Genomic DNA, 23,647 nt, shown 5'->3' with positions numbered 1-23,647 from the left:
CTGCAGTGAAATATCAAGTATTACGTTCACTGCAATGAAAATATCACTTTTCTCAACTTCAGAAAACTGAGTCTTCCACACTGAAGTAAATAATAAATTAAGAAATGCTGGCAGTTAGGCAAGTGACAGCTTGAAGTGTGATATACAACCTAAGGTCAAGCGGTTTATGGTGCTGTCTTAAGATCACTCGTAGGTCCACAATGTCTTTCACATGTATCCTTGTCTGAATATGTATCCTTGTCTGAATATGTATCCTTGTCTGAAAGGTGCGCATGGGCAAACGCAGCTGTGATTCCGGAACTTTGTCGGGGTGGAGTAATTACTAGTATTCATTCAGAGACGTTCAGTTGTCTATATGTGATATCTAGTCAGGCGAAGACCGAAACAGCTTCCTGGTGTACAGACTCGCCGCTATGGAGGCGGTCAGGCTCGCCGTCCTACTTTGTGTCTGTCTCCTGAACCTGACATCAGGTAAGTGACCATATTATAACTAAATAAGAGGAAAATATTTTGTATATATTTTGTAATAACGAAGGAGATGAATCCCTCGGATGTCATGTGATCAGTAAGGCGGTTTTATCATTGCGTCTTCTCCTGTAGAAAATCTAACGGATGTCCCTTGGTGTATGCGAATTCACTCAGACAAGGGAATCGGGGCATATATGAAATAGTTGGAATTGGAAGTTATATTTCTTTTCGTAAATACCATGAAACTATATATTTTGAAAAAATACATCCAATGCTACGTCGCCAAACCAGGACAAACAATGGCTTATGTTGAACCTGATTGATGATATGGATATTGATCGTTTATTGTAGTGTAAATATACGATGGTAGCCTACAGTGTGTATACATGCAGTGATAACAGGGCCCCGGCGGCTCAGTCGTCTAAGACGGGAAACCAAAGTTGTAAACGTATTGACACCCAGATCACTATTGGCACGCCGTAATATATCTGGAATACTGTTAAAAGTGGCGTTAAATCCAACTCACTCAAGCTCCACTTACATTGCATACATGCTGCAAACATACAGTATATATATTCAGCTAAAACCTACATTGTGTGTTTGTATATATAAATTTATTATGTATATTATGATAGCCCACAGTGTATACATATGCTATGATAGCCTATCATTTATGTATGCAGAGATGACCCAGAACCTATTTATACTATGACAGCAGTGTACATATTCTGTGGTACCCACAAACTGTGATACTCTACAGTGTGTATATGTCGCGATAGCGTTCAGTGAGTCCGCCTACATGTACTAGTAGCAAGAGCGTCTGCCTGGAGAGAGGTCATGCCAAATGGCGTGTATGTATTCATCCATGCATGCATGTGTGATGTCACAGTCCACAGTGTCTGTTTGTTGTCACAGTCCACAGTGTCTGTTTGTTGTGACAGTCCACAGTGTATGTTTGTTGTGACAGACCACAGTGTCTGTTTGTTGTGACAGGCAAAAGTGTCTATATGTTGTGACAGACCACAGTGTGTTTGTTGTGACAGACCACAGTGTGTTTGTTGTGACAGACCACAGTGTGTTTGTTGTGACAGACCACAGTATGTTTGTTGTGACAGACCACATTGTCTATGTTGTGACAGACAACAGTGTCTATATGTTGTGACAGACCACAGTGTCTATATGTTGTGACAGACCACAGTGTCTATGTTGTGACAGACCACAGTGTGTTTGTTGTGACAGACCACAGTGTCTTTGTTGTGACAGACCACAGTGTGTTTGTTGTGACAGGCACAGTGTCTTTGTTGTGACAGACCACAGTGTGTTTGTTGTGACAGACCACAGTATGTTTGTTGTGACAGACCACAGTGTCTATGTTGTGACAGACCACAGTGTCTATGTTGTGACAGACCACAGTGTCTATGTTGTGACAGACCACAGTGTCTATGTTGTGACAGACCACAGTGTCTGTGTTGTGACAGACCACAGTGTCTATGTTTTGACAGTCCACAGTGTCTATGTTGTGACAGACCACAGTGTCTATGTTGTGACAGTCCACAGTGTCTATGTTGTGACAGACCACAGTGTCTATGTTGTGACAGACCACAGTGTCTATGTTGTGACAGACCACAGTGTCTATGTTGCGACAGACCACAGTGTCTATGTTGTGACAGACCACAGTGTCTATGTTGTGACAGACCACAGTGTCTATATGTTGTGACAGACCATAGTGTCTATGTTGTGACAGACCACGGTGTCTATGTTGTGACAGACCACAATGTCTATGTTGTGACAGACCACAGTGTCTATGTTGTGACAGACCACAGTGTCTATGTTGTGACAGACCCCAGTGTCTATGTTGTGACAGACCACAGTGTCTATGTTGTGACAGTCGAGGCGATGAAACTCGCTAGAGAGTTTAAGGGCTTGGATTGTCTTTATGAGATTACCGTAAACGTTTTCGGAGAGCAATGGCCAAATATACTCGATTACACAACATTCCAGATTCATTGTTAATCTTGACTCAATTATAGTGCTATCAAAACTGTTTTTCGACCAAATTTATATGTCCTTTCATTATTTTGATGACTTGATGACTGTCACTGTCTTGATGGACTGTGTGGCAAAATATCGACAAAATTTAAAAGATCGACCCGTGAAAATCCGGGGTAGAATAGGTCTTCAGCAACGCATGCTTGCCGGAAAAGGCAACTATGCTTTTCGTACGAGGCTACTAACGGGATTGGTGGTCAGACTCGCTGACTTGGCTGATGCATGACATCGTATCTCAATTGCGTGGATCGATGCTCATGATGTCAATCACTGGATCGTCTGGTCCAGACTCGGTTATTCACAGACCGCCGTCATATAGCTGGAATATTGCTGAGTGCGGCGTTAAACAACAAACAAACAACACAAATAAAAGATCGGCACTGTTGACATTTCTAGAGAATGCATAATCACCACAGGTGCTCCACCTGAAATAGACAGGGCAGACTGTTTGAACTATTTAAATTCTAATTGTAACGATAACACATCTTTTGTAATCAGTGCAATATCTAGAATATGCTAGAAAAGTGCGTCAGTTGGATGAACCCCTTGATAACGGAATTACATATTTTCCTCCTCTTTAACCCCATTTTGAAGGTGCACACAACACAAATCACCTACGCAATCACACGTCGGAAATGAATGATTCTGCAAGCCCATGTATTCATACAGTTTGACCCTCACTCTGTAGGGTTTCATACTCAAATGAATTCAAACAAAGAGAAAATCAATTCTCAAAATTATGCGTTGTGCTGCCATTGTCCACATTGCGAATGTGATACATATAAACTCCGTCCTAGGTGTCTATTGAACGGGAATGTGACGACAATGATACTCGGTCGTGAGATAGAGGAAGTGATAAGGATGAAAGAGCAGTTCCGGTTCAAGGGTCATCAGTACACTGTATACTAACCAGACATGAAGCGGATAACACTCAACCTCATGTAAACTACCGCGGCAAAGGAAAGTGTACATTAAAATTGGATTTAAACATTAATATTGAAAAAAAAACCTTTATCAAAACGTTACTAGGCTGTGAACAGATGCCGAAACACGACAAACTTAAGGTATCAAAACACAACTATGATATCCCTATCAAATACATTACCATCGAATAACTACTTCTGGGTATTTCATTTTTAGCCACTATCAATCATGGCTGTGTATATATTTTCTTTTGCACGGCAGTTATTATTTACTTAGGACAACTATTGATGTGACCCGTTATTGTATATAATGTAATGTAAATGGGATATTGCTATTTATATTGCTAAGTATAGCTGGTGATCATTACCTGACATGGTGATCAAAGTCTGTGTTAGTTACGATGGTATTGCTATTCTCCTGCTCCACTTGCTCGCTGATACAGTACTTTCTTTACAGGCACCTGTTCATAGTCAATGTCTATCTCTGATGTAATACTTCTGTTACAGACAGCTGCCCTGATGGTACACACGGCTACCAGTGTCACTGTCTATCTCTGATATGATACTTTTGTTACAGGCAGCTTCCTTGGTGATACATACGTCTACCAGTGTCACTGTCTATCTCTGATGTAATACTTTTGTTACAGGCAGCTTCCTTGGTGATACATACGGCTACCAGTGTCACTGTCTATCTCTGATGTAATACTTTTGTTACACGGAGCTTCCTTGGTGATACATACGGCTACCAGTGTCACTGTCTATCTCTGATATGATACTTCTGTTACAGGCAGCTTCCTTGGTGATACATACGTCTACCAGTGTCACTGTCTATCTCTGATGTAATACTTTTGTTACAGGGAGCTTCCTTGGTGATACATACGGCTACCAGTGTCACTGTCTATCTCTGATGTAATACTTTTGTTACACGGAGCTTCCTTGGTGATACATACGTCTACCAGTGTCACTGTCTATCTCTGATGTAATACTTTTGTTACAGGCAGCTTCCTTGGTGATACATACGGCTACCAGTGTCACTGTCTATCTCTGATGTAATACTTTTGTTACAGGCAGCTTCCTTGGTGATACATACGTCTACCAGTGTCACTGTCTATCTCTGATGTAATACTTTTGTTACACGGAGCTTCCTTGGTGATACATACGGCTACAAGTGTCACTGTCTATCTCTGATGTAATACTTTTGTTACAGGGAGCATCCTTGGTGATACATACGGCTACCAGTGTCACTGTCTATCTCTGATGTAATACTTTTGTTACAGGCAGCTCCCTTGGTGATACATACGTCTACCAGTGTCACTGTCTATCTCTGATATATTACGTTTGTTAAAGGGTTTGTCTTGATGGTACATACAGCTACCAGTGTCACTATCTATCTCTGGCATAATACTTCCGTTACAAACAGATGACCTGATGGAACATACGGCTACCAGGGTCACTGTCTATCTCTGATATATTACGTTTGTTAAAGGGTTTGTCTTGATGGTACATACAGCTACCAGTGTCACTATCTATCTCTGGCATAATACTTCCGTTACAAACAGATGACCTGATGGAACATACGGCTACCAGGGTCACTGTCTATCTCTTATATAATATTTCTGTTACCTTGATGACACATACGGCTACTTATGTCACTACCTTGTACAAGACGTTTTTGCTACATGTAGCTTCCGATTGCTATGTCTGTGTTTGAGACTAAACGTATGTTACAGGAAGATATCTTGATGGTAAATACGACCACCTGTGTTACTGAGATATATGTCTGCAACAGGCAGTTCATTGTGTTACGAGTGTCATAGATCTCACATATCATACTCCTGTTACAGCCCGCTGCCCGCAAGGGACATATGGCAACAAGTGTGCTTACACCTGTAACTGCCTGCAGACAGCGTGTGATCCTACATATGGATGCAGAGCAACGACCTGCAAAAGAGGGTGGTCAGGACCGACATGTCAGAAACGTAAAGACTAATTATATTTTGTTCAGCAAATATTTCCTACTGTACATGTTTAAGTGACTTTCATGTATATCAAAAAAAGGAAGATCTGGCATAAACTTTAGTTCAACAGACCATGTACTTTGGCATTTAGCTTTTCTGTACCCGGAATATCGACCTGCTTTACAACTTTGTGTGAAAGTCTCATCATGCAGTAAACATTCGAATGAGTGCATGCTCTGTAATAGGCATTCTTTCGACTATGACAGCCACATTATTTTACATTGTGAAGCGCTTATATCAGAAAGAAATGCGTTTTTCTCTTCTCTCATTGACTTACTTGATCTGGATCAACACACCTGGGAAACTATTATACCACAATTCGCCTCGTACCTGTACAAACTAAAGCATCTTTTGATATATATCTTTTAGTGAATATCTGTCTTCGTTTAGGTATCTGAATTTGATAAACTGTGCGTAATTGTACATATGTTATGCCTTTATTTATTGTGTTAACCGCGTGTAATTGATTATATTTTCATTGTGATCTTCGGAATGACATCTGAAGGAAATAAGGAATCTCTCTCTCTCTCTCTCTCTCTCTCTCTCTCTCTCTCTCTCTCTCTCTCTCTCTCTCTCTCTCTCTCTCTCTCTCTCTTTCTCTCTCTCTCTCTCTCTCTGTGTCTCTCTCTAACTCTAAATACAATTAGCGTAATTGGATGGGATGGCTGTCTATGGTATATCTAATTCAGGTTATATTATTGATTTGATGCATTCCTCGTTATCTGGCTATTTATGGGAATGACAGTTAAGAGTTAAGTTATACAAAAACAATTACGAGCGTGAAGTATATAATATAAAAGCACATTAAAATATTTAATACAGAATTTAATGAAGCTTTCAAGACGTTTTATGGTAGACACGTTGATTTCCAAAGTTGACGCATCAGGATCAGTGACAAAACGATGGCCGATGCTACTCCTTATTTTGACGTGTACCAAATGTTCCCGTGTTTATCTACGTGACTTGCATGTGCATGTGTTTGTAACGGATGCCGCCGATGGGGCAGGATACGCCCACCTTTCCGAGAACACCTGGTATCATCATTATTTCGAGTGATTCGTAAACATTTGCTAATGATATAGTCGGAATCGTACAAAGGACTCTGCCCATGGCAAATATTTCTTGTGAATATGGAAAGGGTATTTAGTAAAAACAATACAATAAGTGTAAGTGGATAAGTTGGCTGTTCATTTATTCATTCATTTAAGAATAAAAGAGAAATCATAATTTGTCAAGTGATGTTATTGTTTGGTATAAAAATGTTCGTTTAGCAACCATAAAGTAGTGGCAACTTGTTCATTTAGCAACTTTTAATATAAGTAGTGTTTACATAGTTGACCTACATTAATGAATACTTTTAGTATACCTCCCACTCGACATTTTACCTTCCATATAAAATTGTACAGGTAATGTGCATCACAACGTGATTGATTGCAGTTGAATTTGAGGCCCGGAAATCTTTTTCTTGATAATTGCCAACGCAAATTCGAAAAACGTGTTATCGGCATGGCGAAACAAATATATCAATGATTATTGCATTTGGTTATTAAAATATTTATAGATGATTTTTATCTGCATTCTGCTAGCTATGCGGATTCAGTTTATCTTAGGCAAGTGACGTCATCCAAGGCACAGTGATGTCACAGCATATATAATGACGACACGTATGTCTCACAGCTGTATTAGCATACTACAAAGAGTACTACTGAAAATTACTAGCAATTTATGCATTGACGTAACCGAGTTGTATTTTCCTTTTTCGGTTGTTCTGAAACGATGTTATTCGCGAACTAATTCGGATGTATGTTTTGACAGATAATATAGCACTCGACAAACAAACATCAGCCAGTAGCAGCTATTACCCACCTGGCAATGCTGTAAATGGGATAAAAACTGGATTTAGCGGCAGTCTAACGTGCATGCATACAAACTTCAATGATGCTGGGACAAAAGCTGCATGGTGGAGATTGGATCTGGGTCAGACAACGCTGATACATGACGTCATCATTTACTTCAGGAAACAGTGTGAGTAAAACACACTACTTCCTGTTTATATTTTCATTTGGAGTAAAGTCTAGTTACATCCATTGAAGTTTATTACAATGTTAAATAAAGCTGTGAATAATGGCAAAAAGAATATAGTGTTGACCAATCATAGTTCATTTCGCGAAATGAGCTGTCGCAGTACAATAATTTCCCTGTTTATAATATATTTGTCTGTCTTTAAAAAATTGACTTGAAATAATAAAACCCACAAATGGATTCGGATCATTACTTCTGATATTGCAGTTAAAATCGATGCTGGCTTCTGAACAACGTAACATACATGTATGTTATTAGCAACTAAGTCTAGATAGATATGTTTCTAATTATTGTGATGATATGAAGGAACATGTGCGTGTGCACCTTTGTCTTCCGGCTCCATCTACATCACTCTGACACACACGCGACGAGGTTGATTATGTTGAGTGAGTGTGTGAGTTGGGTTTAACGCCGCTTTTAACAGTATTCCAGTTATATCACGGAGTGTCAGCTTAATTCGGGAGGAAAGCCCGAAGTAATGCAAGTCTCAGACGTTTACCACTTCGGTGAAACCCACGAACACGGGTTTGGTGCTGACAAACCTAGAAACATAATCGGAGTGAACCGGAATTCGAACCCACAATCATAGGTTTCTGGTGTGCCCAGGGGACGCAACTCTGCAGAGCGAATCGCGGCGCCTTTAACGACTGGGCCACCAGTGCCCCCTTGATATGTTGAGACGTTTTATTCTTTTGTACGTCACTTATTAAGGTACCATTCAGAATGATTTGTGACCACACTTACAACATTTCATGAGACGTGTTCAGAGGGTCTGCTTCACCTATTTCGTGAACACAGACGGATACAACTTCTGTAGCCATTTGACAATAGTTGATAGAGTGTGGCGGAACTATTCGCAGAAGTGAGTATTGTTGCGGGAATTTATTGTGGATCAGTGAACGGACATCGAGGGTAGATACCACACAATCCTTAGTCTTATAATAAATGGGTCTTACATTGCCACAGAAATTTGTTGGTCATCCCACTGATTGGATTTCATTTTTATCGAAACTGATGTGTAATTGGTTGATGATTTATAGCTCCACGCAGGCAGGGAAGAGGGATCATGTTAGAAAGCGTTAATGTTTTAATTCAGGCCGACTGACCTTAATTAATATAATTCCGATATATTACAATTCAGTATATAAATTTTGACATTTCTATCGCATGCAAATACGAAACATGCTTATTGATTTGCAAACAGATACGGTTCGTCGGAATGGTATCCAGATCTACATAGCTGAAACTGCCACCACCCCAACTGATGGAGTCAACTGCTACACCGTGACAGGGAACAGAGACGGGACAGACATACCGGATGTTTTGAACGTCCCGTGTTCTGGTGAAGGACGCCATCTTGTCCTGTACACTACCACTGTAAACAACGAAATCAACAACGTCGTCGTGCCTGTCATGGATTTCTGTGAAGTGGAGGTTGATGGTGGGAGTAATGTGTTATAATACATTTTAAAATTCACTGATTTATAATACATAAATTGTAGCTAAACAAAACATGTTAACCGAAATTACCAAAAGTTTCACTGAAACATATCAACGTCAAATAATTAATATCAAATTCCTGATTGTACGTTTTAGAGGCGGTCGGGTAACCTAGTGGGTTTAAGCGTTCGCTCGTCACGCCGAAGACCCGGGTTCGAATCCCGACATGGATACAATGTGTGAAGCCCATTTCTGGTGTCCCCCGCCGTGATATTGCTGGAATATTGCCAAACTCACTCACTCACTTATTGTACGTTTTAAGCACCAGTACCAAATGTGCGTGAATGCTTTTACAATAGGACCTTTGAATTCAAACATGCAATTCTTTTCTTGCCTTCAACAGTATGTGGTCCTGGTACTTTCGGTGCTGACTGTGACAACTACTGCCACTGTGACGGTGCGGTCTGCGACTACGTGAGCGGCGTCTGCCCGAGTGGATTCTGTCTGCCAGGCTGGCAAACAAGCAAGTGTGACACAGGTTTGTAGTTGAGTACGTTACCATTTCTTACATCTTTCAAAGTAAATATACGTTCAACATCGTTTAAGTGTCTGTGTTTTGAATACAATCTTCTTCAAAGCAATCCAAGAAAGGAGGTTGTCAGAAATGAATATATAACTCTTTCAGTTAAGGGGGCACGGGTGGCCCAGTCGTCTAAGGCGCCGCGATTCGCTGTGCAGAGTTGCGTCCCTTAGGCACACTAGAAACCTGTGATTTGGGGTTCGAATCCCGGTTCGCCCCGATTATGTTTCTGGGTTTGTCAGCACCATACCCGTGAACGCGGGTTTCACCGAAGTGGTAAACGTCTGAGACCTGCATCACTTCGGGATTCCTTCCCACGCCGCGATCTAACTGGAATAATGTTAAACCTAACTCACTCACTTTCAGTTGACTTGAAAAAACTTCATTTTTTCAGCGTGTACCTTGGGAAATTATGGACGAAACTGTTATCAGACGTGCTCTGATAGAAACTGCAAGGGCGACAACTCTAGCTGTGACAGTGCCACAGGGCAGTGTGTTGGGGGCTGCAAGACAGGATGGAACGGAACAGACTGTACACAGAGTAAGATCCGATCTCTCTACAAATAATTAACCCTGGTCAATCATGTTGGAATTACCGCCAAGTATCTCAAACAAGTCGATCCACATAACCACAGAGGAAGTTCTTCTAATCAATTTCCCCAAGTTTCTCTTGTGCTATTGTATTTATCAAATCGTTTCAGAATGTATATCTACCTACGGAGACGACTGTGCCCACATGTGCTCTGCCAGAAACTGCAGCAGAACCTCGTCATCCGTCTGTGATCATGTAACCGGGATGTGTGACAAGGGCTGCAACCCGGGGTGGAAGGACACCGACTGCACGACAGGTCAGGAACGACATTTCTAGTAAACCCTTGTCATACTGTTAACGTCAATGGGAGCATGAGAGTAATTTCCGGTTGGTGAATAAGAATATAAATCACTGAGAACTTGTGACGAGGTGATTACAAAATGGACACACAACGGTTATCTGAGAAACAGCCCCATCCCGAAACCTCAACAACAGGGGCAGACAACTCCAAATTCGTCTCAAGTCTCAAATGCCACCATTGACCAAAAATACTTTTATGGAAAACATTTGAAAACTACTCCAGAACTCTCTGCCCCTAGTATACAGTTCTTATGTGTACTATGTAAGCCCCACTTGCGTGATGAACGTGTAATCTGCTGCTGATACATGTATGTTCAGCTCTGTTGCGAGTTGCTCTTTACAATACATTGTATATTGAGGGGAAATGTGGATTAACGTCGCGTCTAAGATTATTGCACTTATATAGCGACGTGCCGGCACGTGTGTGTGTGCGGGCGCTTGTGTGTGTGTCTGCTTGTTCTAGCCCCTTTATGCCCAGCGCTAGACATTGTAATAACAAGTTCCATCTTTTACCGTCTTCCGCTCTCCGGGCGGACGCTCTGCCACCAGAGTGAGTGAGTTGGGCTTAACGCCGCTTTCAACAGTATTCTAGTTATAGCACGGCGTGTAAGCTTAATGTGGGAGGAAAGCCCGAGGTGATGCAGGTATCAGACGTTTATCACTTCGATGAAACCCACGAGAACCTGTACGGTGCTGACAAACCTACAAACATAATCAGGAAGAAGCGGGATTCGAACCCACAATCATAGGTTTCTGGCGTCCCCAAGGGACGCAACTCGGTACAGCGAATCGCGGCGCCTTAGACGACTGGGCCACCCGTGGCCCCGCTCTACCACCAGACCACGGAGGCGGTCTCAATGCATGATATAAGGTTCTTTACGATTTCATCATTCACATGAGTGTCAAAACGAAAGATACATCGGTGACTTCCAAGTGTACAGTAAATGCAATATGGAGGCATGAATTGGTAACGACTAGCTTACCATTCGTTAACTAGGAATAAAGGATCGTTTCACCGATAGTGATGTCACAAGGTGTTTTAAGTAGTCATAAACAGAGACAACATAGTGTTTATGCAATTGTTTAATAGAGGGTCGCGAAGACGCAAGCCAAGTTAATCCCATATACTTGCAAGGATGGCTAAAGGTAATTTCTTTGCAAGCAGAATGCGTCCAGGGTTTAGAGTACGGATCTGGCTGTGTGGGTAACTGCAGTGCCCGGAGGTGTACGGGAGACTCGGGAACCTGTCCCACAGATACCGGACGGTGTGATTCTGGCTGTCAGTTGGGGTGGCAGGGAGAGGACTGTGCACACGGTAAGTGACAACAACTGATATTGTAAAACCTCCTGTGAATGAAACGTTGAGAATGAAAACATCTGGCCTGTCACCAACGGAATCAAGCACATGTATTACATCTATACAAAGAGACATGCCATAGTATAATTGTTTAGCGAGCCTGACCACCCGATCCCGTTACTCGCCTCTTACAACAAGCATGGGCTGCTGAAGACCATTCTACCCAGGATCTTCACGGGTCCGACCCGTAAATTTTGATTGCTGTATGATGTACATTGTTAATTGCAAGTGATGCTTATTACATATGTCTAACGACACCTACATCCTTAATATTGTCATTGAGAATTCGAAGTTACATGTCATATGAAGATCTCAATTTACTAATATATCAGTATGTAGTCTTGGTACATTCGGTGTCAACTGTACTGGAAAATGTGGTCAGTGTCGTGACATCAGCAAATGTCACGGAACCTGCCTTACAGGATGCAGTGATGGGTGGACTAACCACACATGTACACAAAGTAGGTTCTTCAACGTTATTGTTCAGTCGTCTTTGAAACATGTTATTACCTGGACATTTATTCCATCATGTAAGTTTTTGGTTTTTATTTGTTTGCCCCGCACTGAGCATCGACATCTAGTTATTAATGATGTTTATATGTGTATGTTAGATCAACTGAAAATAAGAAGCTCTTAATACTTTTAGACAATTTTCATGATACAATAAACAATAACCATTCACATGAAAGCTGTAATCACGCGATGGATAATGCTGAAGATGTTATATATCACCATTTGACCCTTCTGTTCCAGTGCAGGTTGACGCACCAACTTCAGATGTAGGTGTCATAGCAGGCTCTGTGGTTGCCGTCATCATTGTAGCATCCATTGTTGTTGTCGTCATTGTCTTACTCAGGTACGAAGAAAATCTTGATACATCTAGTGAACTGTACGAAACAGTTCCATGGTTTTACTTAACCATCAATACCAATGAGGCAGTGTGGATAGTACCTAGTGATTGGGCATATGACAGTCTTCTGCAAAAGTTTACACACTGCAAAGGGAAAGGTGCAATAGTTTTCATTGATACGACCTTCATAATCACATAATAAGTTTATTCGAATGACAAGTGTTTAGAGGTTCTAAAACAAGTACATTGATATATCAATATTATGCATAATTATATCAGTCAATGAGTGAGAGATTATTGCTTAAGGCCATTTCTTACAGAAATTCGTGGCGAATATCAATCACTGTATCTCATATCAAACATCACACCAAAATCACACTGTGGTGGATGGGAGGATCTGTATGAGTTCTGATGCTTGTTTGTTTGTTTGTTTAACGCCGCTAAGCAATACTCCAGCCATATGACGGCGGTCTGTAAATAATCGAGTCTGGACCAGACAATCCAGTGATTGATATCATGAGCATCGATCCACGCAAATGGGATGCGATGGCATGCATCAACCAAGTCAGCGAGTCTGACCACCCGATCCCCTTAGTCGCCCCTTACAACAAGTATGGGTTGCTGAGGTATGTCTTCTGATTTCGACAGTGAGACCAATACCTTGATTTTAAAACTTTTCATTGAGCAATAACTGTTCTGGACCTTCATGCACAATACATTGTACTAACGCAAACCACTCTTATTTGAAGAAGACGGAGACGTCAAAATTCAAAGGAAACAGATAAGCACGCAGATGTGTTCCAAGAGCAGGCAGGTTTGTATAAGGAAATACAGCACACAATAATCACCTGCCATGGTGCAGAGTAAAGTTACCCGTATCCACCCTATGCAGTGTAATGATTGTGTTAATGATTCAACTTCCCTTAAGCCAAGTAATAGATAATATATTTGCATAACTCAGTCCTCTGACTTCCGTTCAATGCGTCCATCACTTAGCTTCTTCTCATTTCAGAAAATTGGGGCACGGGTAGCCCAGTCGTCTAAGGCGCCGCGATTCGTTGTGCAAGTCGCGTCCCTTGGGCTCGCCAGAAACCTCTGATTGTGGGTTCGAATCCCGGTTCGCCCCGATTATGTTTCTTGGTTTATCACCATACCCGTGCTCGTGGGTTTCACCGAAGTGGTAAACGTCTGAGACCTGCATCACTTCGGGCTTTCCTCCCACATTAAGCTGACACGCCGTGATATAACTGGAATACTGTTAAAAGCAGCGTTAAACCCAACTTACTTACTCATTTAAGCAACTGAGGACATGGAGATGGTCAACCCTGTGTATGCCAATGCGTTAGAGGCGGACGAGGACGACGCAGAGGAGGACCACAATGACACGTACTACAATATAGCCAGTGCTCCTGCAATAACGTTGGTGTCTGTCGATCAGCTTGGAGAGCGGATCAAACAGCTGCAGGTGCCGGTCGGGGGATTCCAGGCAGAATATCAGGTATGAAAGTTAAAATAAGAGAAATTCCTCAGATGAAACCATGCATTGTGTTATCCTTACAACTTAAAAATAAATGTTTCAGTGATTTTGAAGTATGTAGCTTATATTGGAGCTACGATAATGTATCAACTAGTGGTCTGAGCTCCCATACAACACCTTGGTAGTTCCAATTAAGTTTTATTTCATTTTACTTACCAACTTTATACATCATGATAATTAATTTTCCCTTTATGAATAAATCCTTTTCCCCGATACGCATTGATGTATTTCAGAAACTATCTACTACCTTCACCCGTTCTTACAAAGACTCTCAGCTGGAGGAAAACAATGGGAAAAACAGATTTCTTAATTATTACCCATGTAAGTCTTACTCTATATTCTCAGACAGTGACAAAATAGCCAATAGCCTAATAGTGTTACAGAAAATAATATGTCTAAATACTCGTAATGACAAAAGATATGGCATATAACATTGTTTTAATGGCATTTCAGCCTATAACGGTAGACATAATGACAAGTCCATATGTTGTCGAGTCAAGCAGAGATATCGATGAGTCCATATGTTGTCGAGTCAAGCAGAGATATCGACGAGTCCATATGTTGTCGAGTCAAGCAGAGATATCGACGAGTCCACATGTTGTCGAGTCAAGCAGAGATATCGACGAGTCAATATGTTGTCGAGTCAAGCAGAAATATCGATGAGTCCATATGTTGGACTGGGGGAAACATTTAGTGAGTGGGCGAGCTGACTTGTACCCCGCGTTTTGCAGTATACCATACATATCGAGGCGGGATTCCAGGAAGGTGCTTCACACTTAGTATGTATGATGAATGGAACACTTAAGCAAAACCTGCATGCTACGTCACCGCCGATTTTAAGAGCGGTGTACTTTCGGTTATGTATACATAAATGGCTCGCCTTGTATCATACACGTCTGAAACACAACATATAAACACTCGTTCATCCGTGAAGATCCGGGTTAGATGCGCCAATTCATCATCTTTTTTTATTGACCCTCCAGTTTGTTTGCTTCTCAAAAGCATTTTTAAAGTCAAGTCGCCAATGTGAGAATTTGAGAAAGCATAACAACACCCCAGAGATACCAGGCTAAAAACTTTATGATATCACCTCCTTGGTAGAAACACTCAAGCACATTTCGAAAACATGCACAACACGATTCTTGAGATGAACTGAAGGGCCAATCAGATATTCCGTCAAAGTGCATCCATAAAAACCACAGTCCTCAATTGTTGAATACGAGGACCAGTTGAGCCTGAACACATACTATTATTGAAGATACAGACAAAAGCACTGCTGACTTAAATAGTTATACAGAGTGGTTGGTTGGTTGGTTGGTTTGTTGTTTAACGCTGCACTCAGCAATATTCAAGCTATATGACGGCTATCTGTAAGTAATCGAGTCTGGGCAAGACATGAGCATCGACAAGCATAGTCGCCTGTTATGGTAAGCATGGTTGCTGAAGACCAATTCTACCCCGGATCTTCACGGGTCTACACTGAGTGTATTAGTGGCATTTCTGTTCAATATTAATCTTGCTATATTGTGTTTAACTTATGAATACTTCATAAGGCCTTGCAAAAGTTATGATAAGAACATACAAATCAACATGTGAAAATCCGGGGTAGAATAGGCCTTCTAAATGACGACAATGATTGTCGCAAGAGGCGATTAACGGGGTCAGGTGGTCAGGCTCGCTTACTTGTTTGATGCATGTCATCGTATCCCAATTGCGTGGATCGATGCGCATGTCTTCGGCGCATGTCATCAATCACTGGATTGTCTTGTCCAGACTCGATTATTTACAGACCGCCGTCATATAGATGGATTATTACTGCTTACGGGGTTAAACAACAAACAAACATTCTCGCTGTTATGCTCTCTCCTTCAGAACACAAGACGTCTCTGTTCATGGTCATGTCTCCTGTATTGCAGATGATGACACCCGGGTCGTGTTGCAGGGGCTGCCAGACGAACCTGGGTCTGATTACATAAATGCCAGCTACATCAATGTTAGTATAACTAGGATTTACTTTCGAACTATTATTTTTTTCTACTTTTAATGCTATTGGTCGTCGGTAAGTGCTATACAACGTAGTGTTGGTATTTTGTGTGTGAAACTTGTATAACATTGTTTCAGGGCTACTCACAACTTAAAGCCTACATAGCATCGCAAGGTACGTTCCCGTGTTTTTTCCGGATGGACAATTGTCTTGCTTGTGCATGTCTTTGTGAGTCGTGCCCCAAGTGGGACTGTACACGCTCAACGTATCGCGAACCCCTGGTATCATCAGTATTTGATAGTGATTCATAGCACATACTCATGACACATTCGAAATCGTGCAATCAATTCTGCTTTTAGCAGAGATTCATTGGGGCTATTGAAAGGCTTTGTCGCCTTTATTCTTATCTAATCACTTGACTATTTCCATATATAATACAATGGCATCTATGGTAGCTGACCTCAGAGAACAAATTGAATAACAAATATATTTAGTTGCCCTTAAGCTATAGTGGGTATATCTAAGAGTCAAATAAATTGTCTTCTTTATTCACGGTATAGCTCCTAACAAGAAGACCCTCACTGATTTCTGGAGGCTGATCTGGGAGCAGAACTGTACAAGGATCGTCATGTTGACTAATCTCAAGGAGTTGGGGAAGGTCAGTATAACACAATTTCCTTGACGAGCTCAGAGGAAACAAATCTTCGTGCCAATAGTAAGTTTGATCATAACAGTAAACAGTGTTCGACAATTATTATGGTAAACGGAAGCAAGGGTGAACTAATTTCATCAATTAATTTTGTGTGTTCGGACATAATTTAGGTTCATCTGAATATGTGCAACTGGCAATTATTAAGAACACAACAACATTTCAAAATTAATGTCAGGTGAAGTGTGAAGCATACTGGTTGGACACAAAGGATCTGACGGTTGGGGACTTCAACATTGTTGTCACCAGCTCAAAGGAGCGAGCACATTGGGTCGTGAGAGAATTACAAGTTACAGAGAAAAAGGTAAATATATACCCACCTTTCTTCATGTATATGATTGCTGAATTATAGGAATACGATTGTCGCTACAGGCTACACGATTGGAATATTGTATTCAGGGTTATGTACAGCACCAACAGTGAGCATTAATGGCTAGTATTACATCCCAGTTTTGCTGAAAATGTGTTATGTGTCTGTCTCTATCTAGATACCAAGATCTTAAAATGAAACTATTTTATATGCTCTAAGACAAGCACTTGTCGATGCTTCCATCAATTCCACTTCACAACATGGCCGGATCATGGCACACCCGAGGAGACGTCCTTGACTGAGTTTCTGTGGCTGGTCAGGACAACACCTAACACTCAGGATGACCCTCTGCTGGTGCACTGCAGGTAGGCAACTTGAAAAAAGGCGCACTGGCATGACTTATCCGAGTCACAATTTCAGGGCGGTACCATCTTAGTCAACCCGCATGCTAGATGTAACGGTATATACACAAATATTATCTCCTTATTTTTTTTACTGGTAATATTTAACATATTTGTCATAGTAATCAAACGTGGTTTTCATGAACAGTGTATAATAACACATGGATTGCATTAACAATTAGTGAAATTATGACATCAGTGCTGGGATCGGCCGGACAGGAACCTACATTGCTGTGGACTACCTGCTTGACCAGGCCCTGGCTGATCAGAAGGTGGATGTGTTTGGTTGTGTCTCAGGAATGAGAGATCAGAGAAAGGGCATGATACAGACCAAGGTGAGACGTTTCATCTCAAAGAGCTAGGTTTTCTTTGGCACTGATGTTCTATAAAACAAACCGGCCTTGTAGGAAAAAACATGTTATTTCTAAGCCTCCCCATTCTTCAAAGTCATGAATGTCAACGGTTGTTTCATCAATACCTCAGAATCAATACACGTGTGTCTACACCACTTTGCACGAGGCTCTGGAGTTTGGAAACACAGCCATGGATGTGCAGGAGTTCAATCAGAATCGAAATGGGAAAAGGTCGTTCAAGATGGGACGCATGGAACTCACACAGTTAATACAGGTAGAAAAAAACACTAAGATCATTAAATGTTGGTAACACCCTGCTGTACTATATTTATATGTGTCCATGTACTGGTAAGGACTCATGCCTTTCTCAACATGTTTTAGATCCTGAATATTAACAGAGAGATTTCAAGAAAAGGTAAGTAAATTCAGTATTGCAGATACCTACTACATTGTTTACAACCGTTAGCTCTTCTGTTAGAAACCATCGATGCATTAACTCTTGACACACTGATATGTTGCTAACTAAAACTTACTCGAGTTTCTCTTCGTCCATTGATCAACTGTTGTTGCAGAAGCCATGGTGAAGGGTCGTGTGTACGTTAATGGACGTTCAGACATCCAAGCTGTACTCTCACAGGTAAGCGTTTCATCTGTGTATAGCCCTGAAGTAGGACATTTGACATGTTCGGTATGTAATTCATCGACTTCTTTGTTCATTTGTTTCTTCCATTTATGTCCGCCACGATACGAGCACACTGTTGCTGTGCCAGTTCATTCTGAATGAGATATATTTGACACACATAGGGATGCTTTGCAGTTATACCAAGTATGTGGTGGTATCTTTACAATCTCTCACAAAGACAAGACCTGATGTAGTATTAGAACTTTCCTGGACAAACATGGCCCCTGACTGCAGTGCAGTTAATTTAACAAAACAGATGTAAATCGTGATTCATACTAGGTAGGATAATGGCCAGTGGCATTGCTATGTGATGTAGACTTCACAAGACTTTAGAACTTTGTGAGCTGTCGCAAACACCTGGTATCATCACTGCTACATAGCGATTCCTAAACACATATAAATAATATAATTGGAAACAGACTTGTGAATGTGGAAAGCGCCTGGTCACTTATATTTTAATGGATGGTGACCTTTGTATGGAGCAATAGATCAAACAATACTATAATCCCTCTTTAACCAGGCGAATTGCAAATAATTGTCTGTTTGTTGTTTTAAGCCGCACGCGGCAACATTTCAGCTGTATTTGAGCGGTCTGTAATTATTCGTGTCAGGGCCAGTCAATCCCGTGATTTACAGATTCAGTTTTTGATCCACGCAATTTGGATACAAAAAAGTGTCCAAGTCTGACCACCCGATCCCTTTAGTCACCTACGAAAATAATAGGTTGCTCGGACCAATATTCTAACAAAGGATCGCTACGGGTAGATTTGTGCATGATCATCTGGAGAGGAATCTTCAAAATGTTATATAACAATAGTCTATTAAAAGTATTCCTCCTTCAGTCCCACCTGTCAATGAAAGGCTATCTGTTGACCGATGCTCCCTCCGTCACCACGGCGTCTCTGTTCTGGAAACTTACAGACCAGCAGGAGTCTTCCATTGTCATCGTCCTGCCTGACTCGCACCAGGTGAGTGGTTGTCTCTCACCTGGAATTATAAAATATGTTTCTTGAATTAATCGACAATATTGAGCAAGATTTCAAATAAACCAATGACGTTTCTTTCAGAGTTTGCCAAGTTTTGTGCCATCCCCAGGAGACAGCCTGGACCTGAGTCCAGGAAGCGTAAGATGTTCAACAGAGAACACCATCAAACCTGACATAGTCCTGAGGAACATCCACAGGCAAATTGACGTAGGCCTTTATTATAATTATGTCTTTCCGTCCCCTCTCCCCAACGGAAGGGGAGACATATTGTTTAGGCTCAGTTCCCGCTGGCGTTGGTGTCGGCTTCCCCATGCTATTCCGAGCCATAACCTGAAAACCGTTCAATGTTTTTCAACGAAACTGGGCATATTTCTTGCTTACCAGTTTAAATGGTGCCTTCTGCTAAAAAAATTTCTAAATTTTATTTTTGCATGTTTTATGGTCATGCTTGTATTTTTTGCTTGAAACTATACATGTGCCATGACCACATGCTAAACTTTTCATATTTTTCAATGATAATGTTTCTGGTAATTTCTCGTGTTTCCATACAAACGATTTGGACTTAGTCTCAAACAACTAGAGTTTGTTTCCCGCACCATACAGTTATTGAATATTTCTGCATAAAAAACATTATCTTTTCAGGCTATAAATTGCTATTATTGTTTTTCGGATTTGAACTTGAACTAAAGTATCAAAAAAGGAGGGCGGAGACATATGGGTTTTTTTCTAGTTTATTAAGGGCTTTGTGGGGTAGCCTAGTTGTTAATGCGTTCGCTCGTCACGACGAAGGCCCGGCTTCGATTCCACACATGGGTACAATTTCTGGTGTCACCCGCCGTGGTATTTCTCCAAGCGGCGTAAGACCATACTCACGCATTCTAGTTTATAGCTGTAGCGTGGCTTGTTTGATAATTATGTACCGGTATTGTATACGAGATAGGTTTCATTAACCTTGATGAATATAACGATACGTCATTCTCATAATTAACTGTTGACCAGAACCTTCCCCCAGCTTTAGTACGTGTGTACATCGTCAACCAGTGTCCAGTAGACTCCCACTCCACACTGCTAGAACTCCTGGAACAAGTGGATCTTCACACGAGTGGGGGTGGCTCCCAACCGGTTACTCTTATCTACAGGTACACATACCATCTCTTTGTACTGTTGCAATTTCAGCTACTTTCGTTTATGCCTTAAACTCCTATTTAACATTTTCTTGTTACCGTATGATGATTCGCCACAATGAGTTTCTTTTGAACCTTAGATTTGGTGTGTCATAGGATGAGGTGAGGTGAAATGGGGTTTAACGTCGCGTCCAAGATTATTGCACTTATATAGCGACGTGCATGCAGGTGTGTGTGTGTGTGTGTGTGTGTGTGTGTGTGTGTGTGTGTGTGTGTGTGGCAGCTTGTACTTGTCCGGACTGATGCCGATTTATAGTGCTAGCACACTGAGTTACCCTGCCGCATGAATACCCCACTCAGACACAGTATACTGACTCCGGGCCGACCAGTCCTTGTTTTAGCCCCTTAATGCCGAGCGCCAGACAGGGTAACAACAAGCACCATCTTTTAACGTCTTTTGGTATGACGCGGCTGGGGATCGAACCCCGGACCTTCCGCTCTCCGGGCGGACGCTCTATCATTAGACCACGGAGGCGGTCGCCATAGGATGAAAGTGATCCCTCGCAATTGTTCCATGATATCATTTGGCGGTACTAGTAGCGAGCGGGTGGTGAGATCCCGTCATACAAAGTTGTACAGAGGGGCATTCCTCACAAGGAAGACTAGTGAAAAGCCTTGGATGTGTTGAAGCCGACTTATTCTGAAACTGCTTATTCTTTGTATGTATTCACAACAGTTAATCCACACCTACATGTAATGTTCTTTTAAAGTGATTCTGGTACAAAGAGAGGTGCCATACACTGCATCCTGAGCAATATTGTTCAAGGCCTGAAGCATGACAGAAGAGTTGAGATCTACAACAACATGAGAGCTATGGCCCACTTCCTGGATTCAGATATCACACAGGTATATTCACCGGGCTATGTCAGTGTCAGTATTTGAGATAACGTCCTTAAAAGTTAACTCAATTCAGAAATTACACTCGTGAACTCTGCAGAACTTGCGTCAGAAGTGCAGGGTTGTATTCATATTCAAAATCAAGATAAACCAACTGTGTGTCCAATACAGGGATATCTAAAGTCGACTCGAAACCTGACTGCATAGTAAAATGGCGTATGACATTGTCAATGAGCGTCAAATGTGTGCAAGGTGACGGGGGTGAATATGTCTGTCATGTGTGGTACAATTCTAGTGTTTTTTCACACAATTGACGTTTTGGTCACAAGTAGGGATTTGGACACTTTCAATTGGCGCTCAAATGCGCAGTTGGAAATTTGTTATTGCATGTCCTATATGTTTGTCTTCACATACGTCAATCGGGGTACAGCATATACGCCATTTGACGTATTATACGCCGATAAATGGTTATCCTCGAACTGTTTATAGTGGACCCATGCGTTTGAACTTCCATGATCATTTTTAATTGCTACATATGCCATGTGATCAATGCTTATTCCCAATCTGAAGTGGTATCAGTTTACAGGGGATAACTGTAAAATTAGCAAAACAATAATTGTAAACAACCATGAGTCAGAATTATTTGTTTTTAAATTAAAGAATTATTTAAAATTATAAATTATAAAAAATATCATTACTCAATTGAAATACGTATGTATCGAAAAACCTTCTTTTCTTTAGGCGGACGTGGCTCTTTGTTATGACGTAGCTTCGGCGTACGTGGAGTCCCAGAGCGTTTACGCAAACGTCTAACAAGTTCATATACTGTTGTCTCAACCGACAAACTCCAGTCTCTACCTTACAGATCTGAAATGAAAGCAACAATAATTGCATTTTTGTTATAAATATATGAATAACTTGTTATCGTTATATGTATTTCCCCCCTTATTTATCATTTAAATTACTTGTGATTATAACTGAAAAACTATATGCATTTTCTTTACTTGTAAGTTAACGTTTTATGAAATCATTAATCACCCGATTCCGGGTCGATAATAGAGGAGAGTGTTAAAGGTAGGTGTAGATTCTGTTCGGTACTTGTATTATTTACGAATAGATGCGTTTTGTTTTTTCGTTCATTAGAGTGTTATATTGATGACATTATTTGATAGATACTGAAGGTCCAGCATTTATTATACCTGGAGACATAACCTCGTAAAACGCATTGTATTATGTGTACGATAAATCCAGGAAGCACCCTTAAAATATGTACGAATTGTCAAATACTTTCGCCCATCTGCAACTGACGCCGCAGTCACTCGTACCGAGCAGCGTATTACATATGCATTGATTTACGAAAACAGGGAAACATTGATCATCAGAAACTCACTGGTACCTTTGTAAACTAAAGAAACAAGAATACTTAAAAGACATGTTTAATAGCTGGTCACATTTTTCCATTTTGTTATTTTTTGGTTGTTAAGTTTGGAAAAGGCAATATGACTGAATCAAATAATCCATTTCCCATCATGGTACAATAAGTGTCTATATAATATATATGTATATATTGTGTGTGTGTATCTCAAATATACCTTTTAGTAAGATTATTCAGAATATCAAATACTGTGTACATATCGTATATTTTATGATTGCACATAAGACGTGGTGAATCGCTGGCTTTTTTTGTTTGTTTTTTTGCTTTTTTGTCAATGCAAAATGTAAATTCCGATAACAACCAAAGTGTCAAAATAATGAAGAAGTTTTGGGTGTTCATACAGTATTTTTCTTGTCAGTGTAGCTCTCACTGTTACTACTTATTTTTTTTCAATTGTTAAATAATCATATTTGTTTTTATTGATTTATGTATTTTTATTTTTTTATTTTTACCATAAAAATAAAAAAATTGTTTTCATTGATCTCAGTTGTCTGTTGTTATTAACCCACAACGACGTATACCGTGTCTGCAGTGTAAGATAGTAACAAAACGTTTAGACATTAGTATGGA

The 23,647-nt window shown here is 40.8% G+C and overlaps 1 protein-coding gene across 1 annotated transcript; it reads left to right on the top strand.

The window, feature by feature from the left end:
- The first annotated feature begins 252 nt into the window (after positions 1-252).
- LOC139480501 (receptor-type tyrosine-protein phosphatase alpha-like) lies at positions 253-23,462 on the top strand. The gene is made up of 26 exons (XM_071263593.1): positions 253-471; positions 5,285-5,419; positions 7,274-7,483; positions 8,745-8,981; positions 9,384-9,518; positions 9,955-10,101; positions 10,262-10,408; positions 11,618-11,767; positions 12,563-12,665; positions 13,409-13,473; positions 13,958-14,157; positions 14,430-14,517; positions 16,113-16,189; positions 16,318-16,354; positions 16,741-16,838; positions 17,068-17,193; positions 17,419-17,564; positions 17,800-17,935; positions 18,084-18,227; positions 18,335-18,368; positions 18,526-18,590; positions 19,478-19,603; positions 19,703-19,828; positions 20,621-20,760; positions 21,516-21,651; positions 22,384-23,462. The coding sequence occupies exons 1-26, from the start codon at positions 414-416 to the stop codon at positions 22,453-22,455; spliced, it is 3,138 nt and encodes a 1,045-aa protein (XP_071119694.1). The 5' UTR covers positions 253-413; the 3' UTR covers positions 22,456-23,462.
- The last annotated feature ends 185 nt before the right edge of the window (positions 23,463-23,647 follow it).

Source organism: Haliotis cracherodii, unplaced genomic scaffold, assembly GCF_022045235.1.
Source record: "Haliotis cracherodii isolate W230 unplaced genomic scaffold, xgHalCrac1.p SCAF_4, whole genome shotgun sequence".
Taxonomy (NCBI): domain Eukaryota; kingdom Metazoa; phylum Mollusca; class Gastropoda; order Lepetellida; family Haliotidae; genus Haliotis; species Haliotis cracherodii.
Note: the sequence above shows the minus strand (reverse complement) of the source record. Positions and strands in the feature narration are given on the sequence as shown.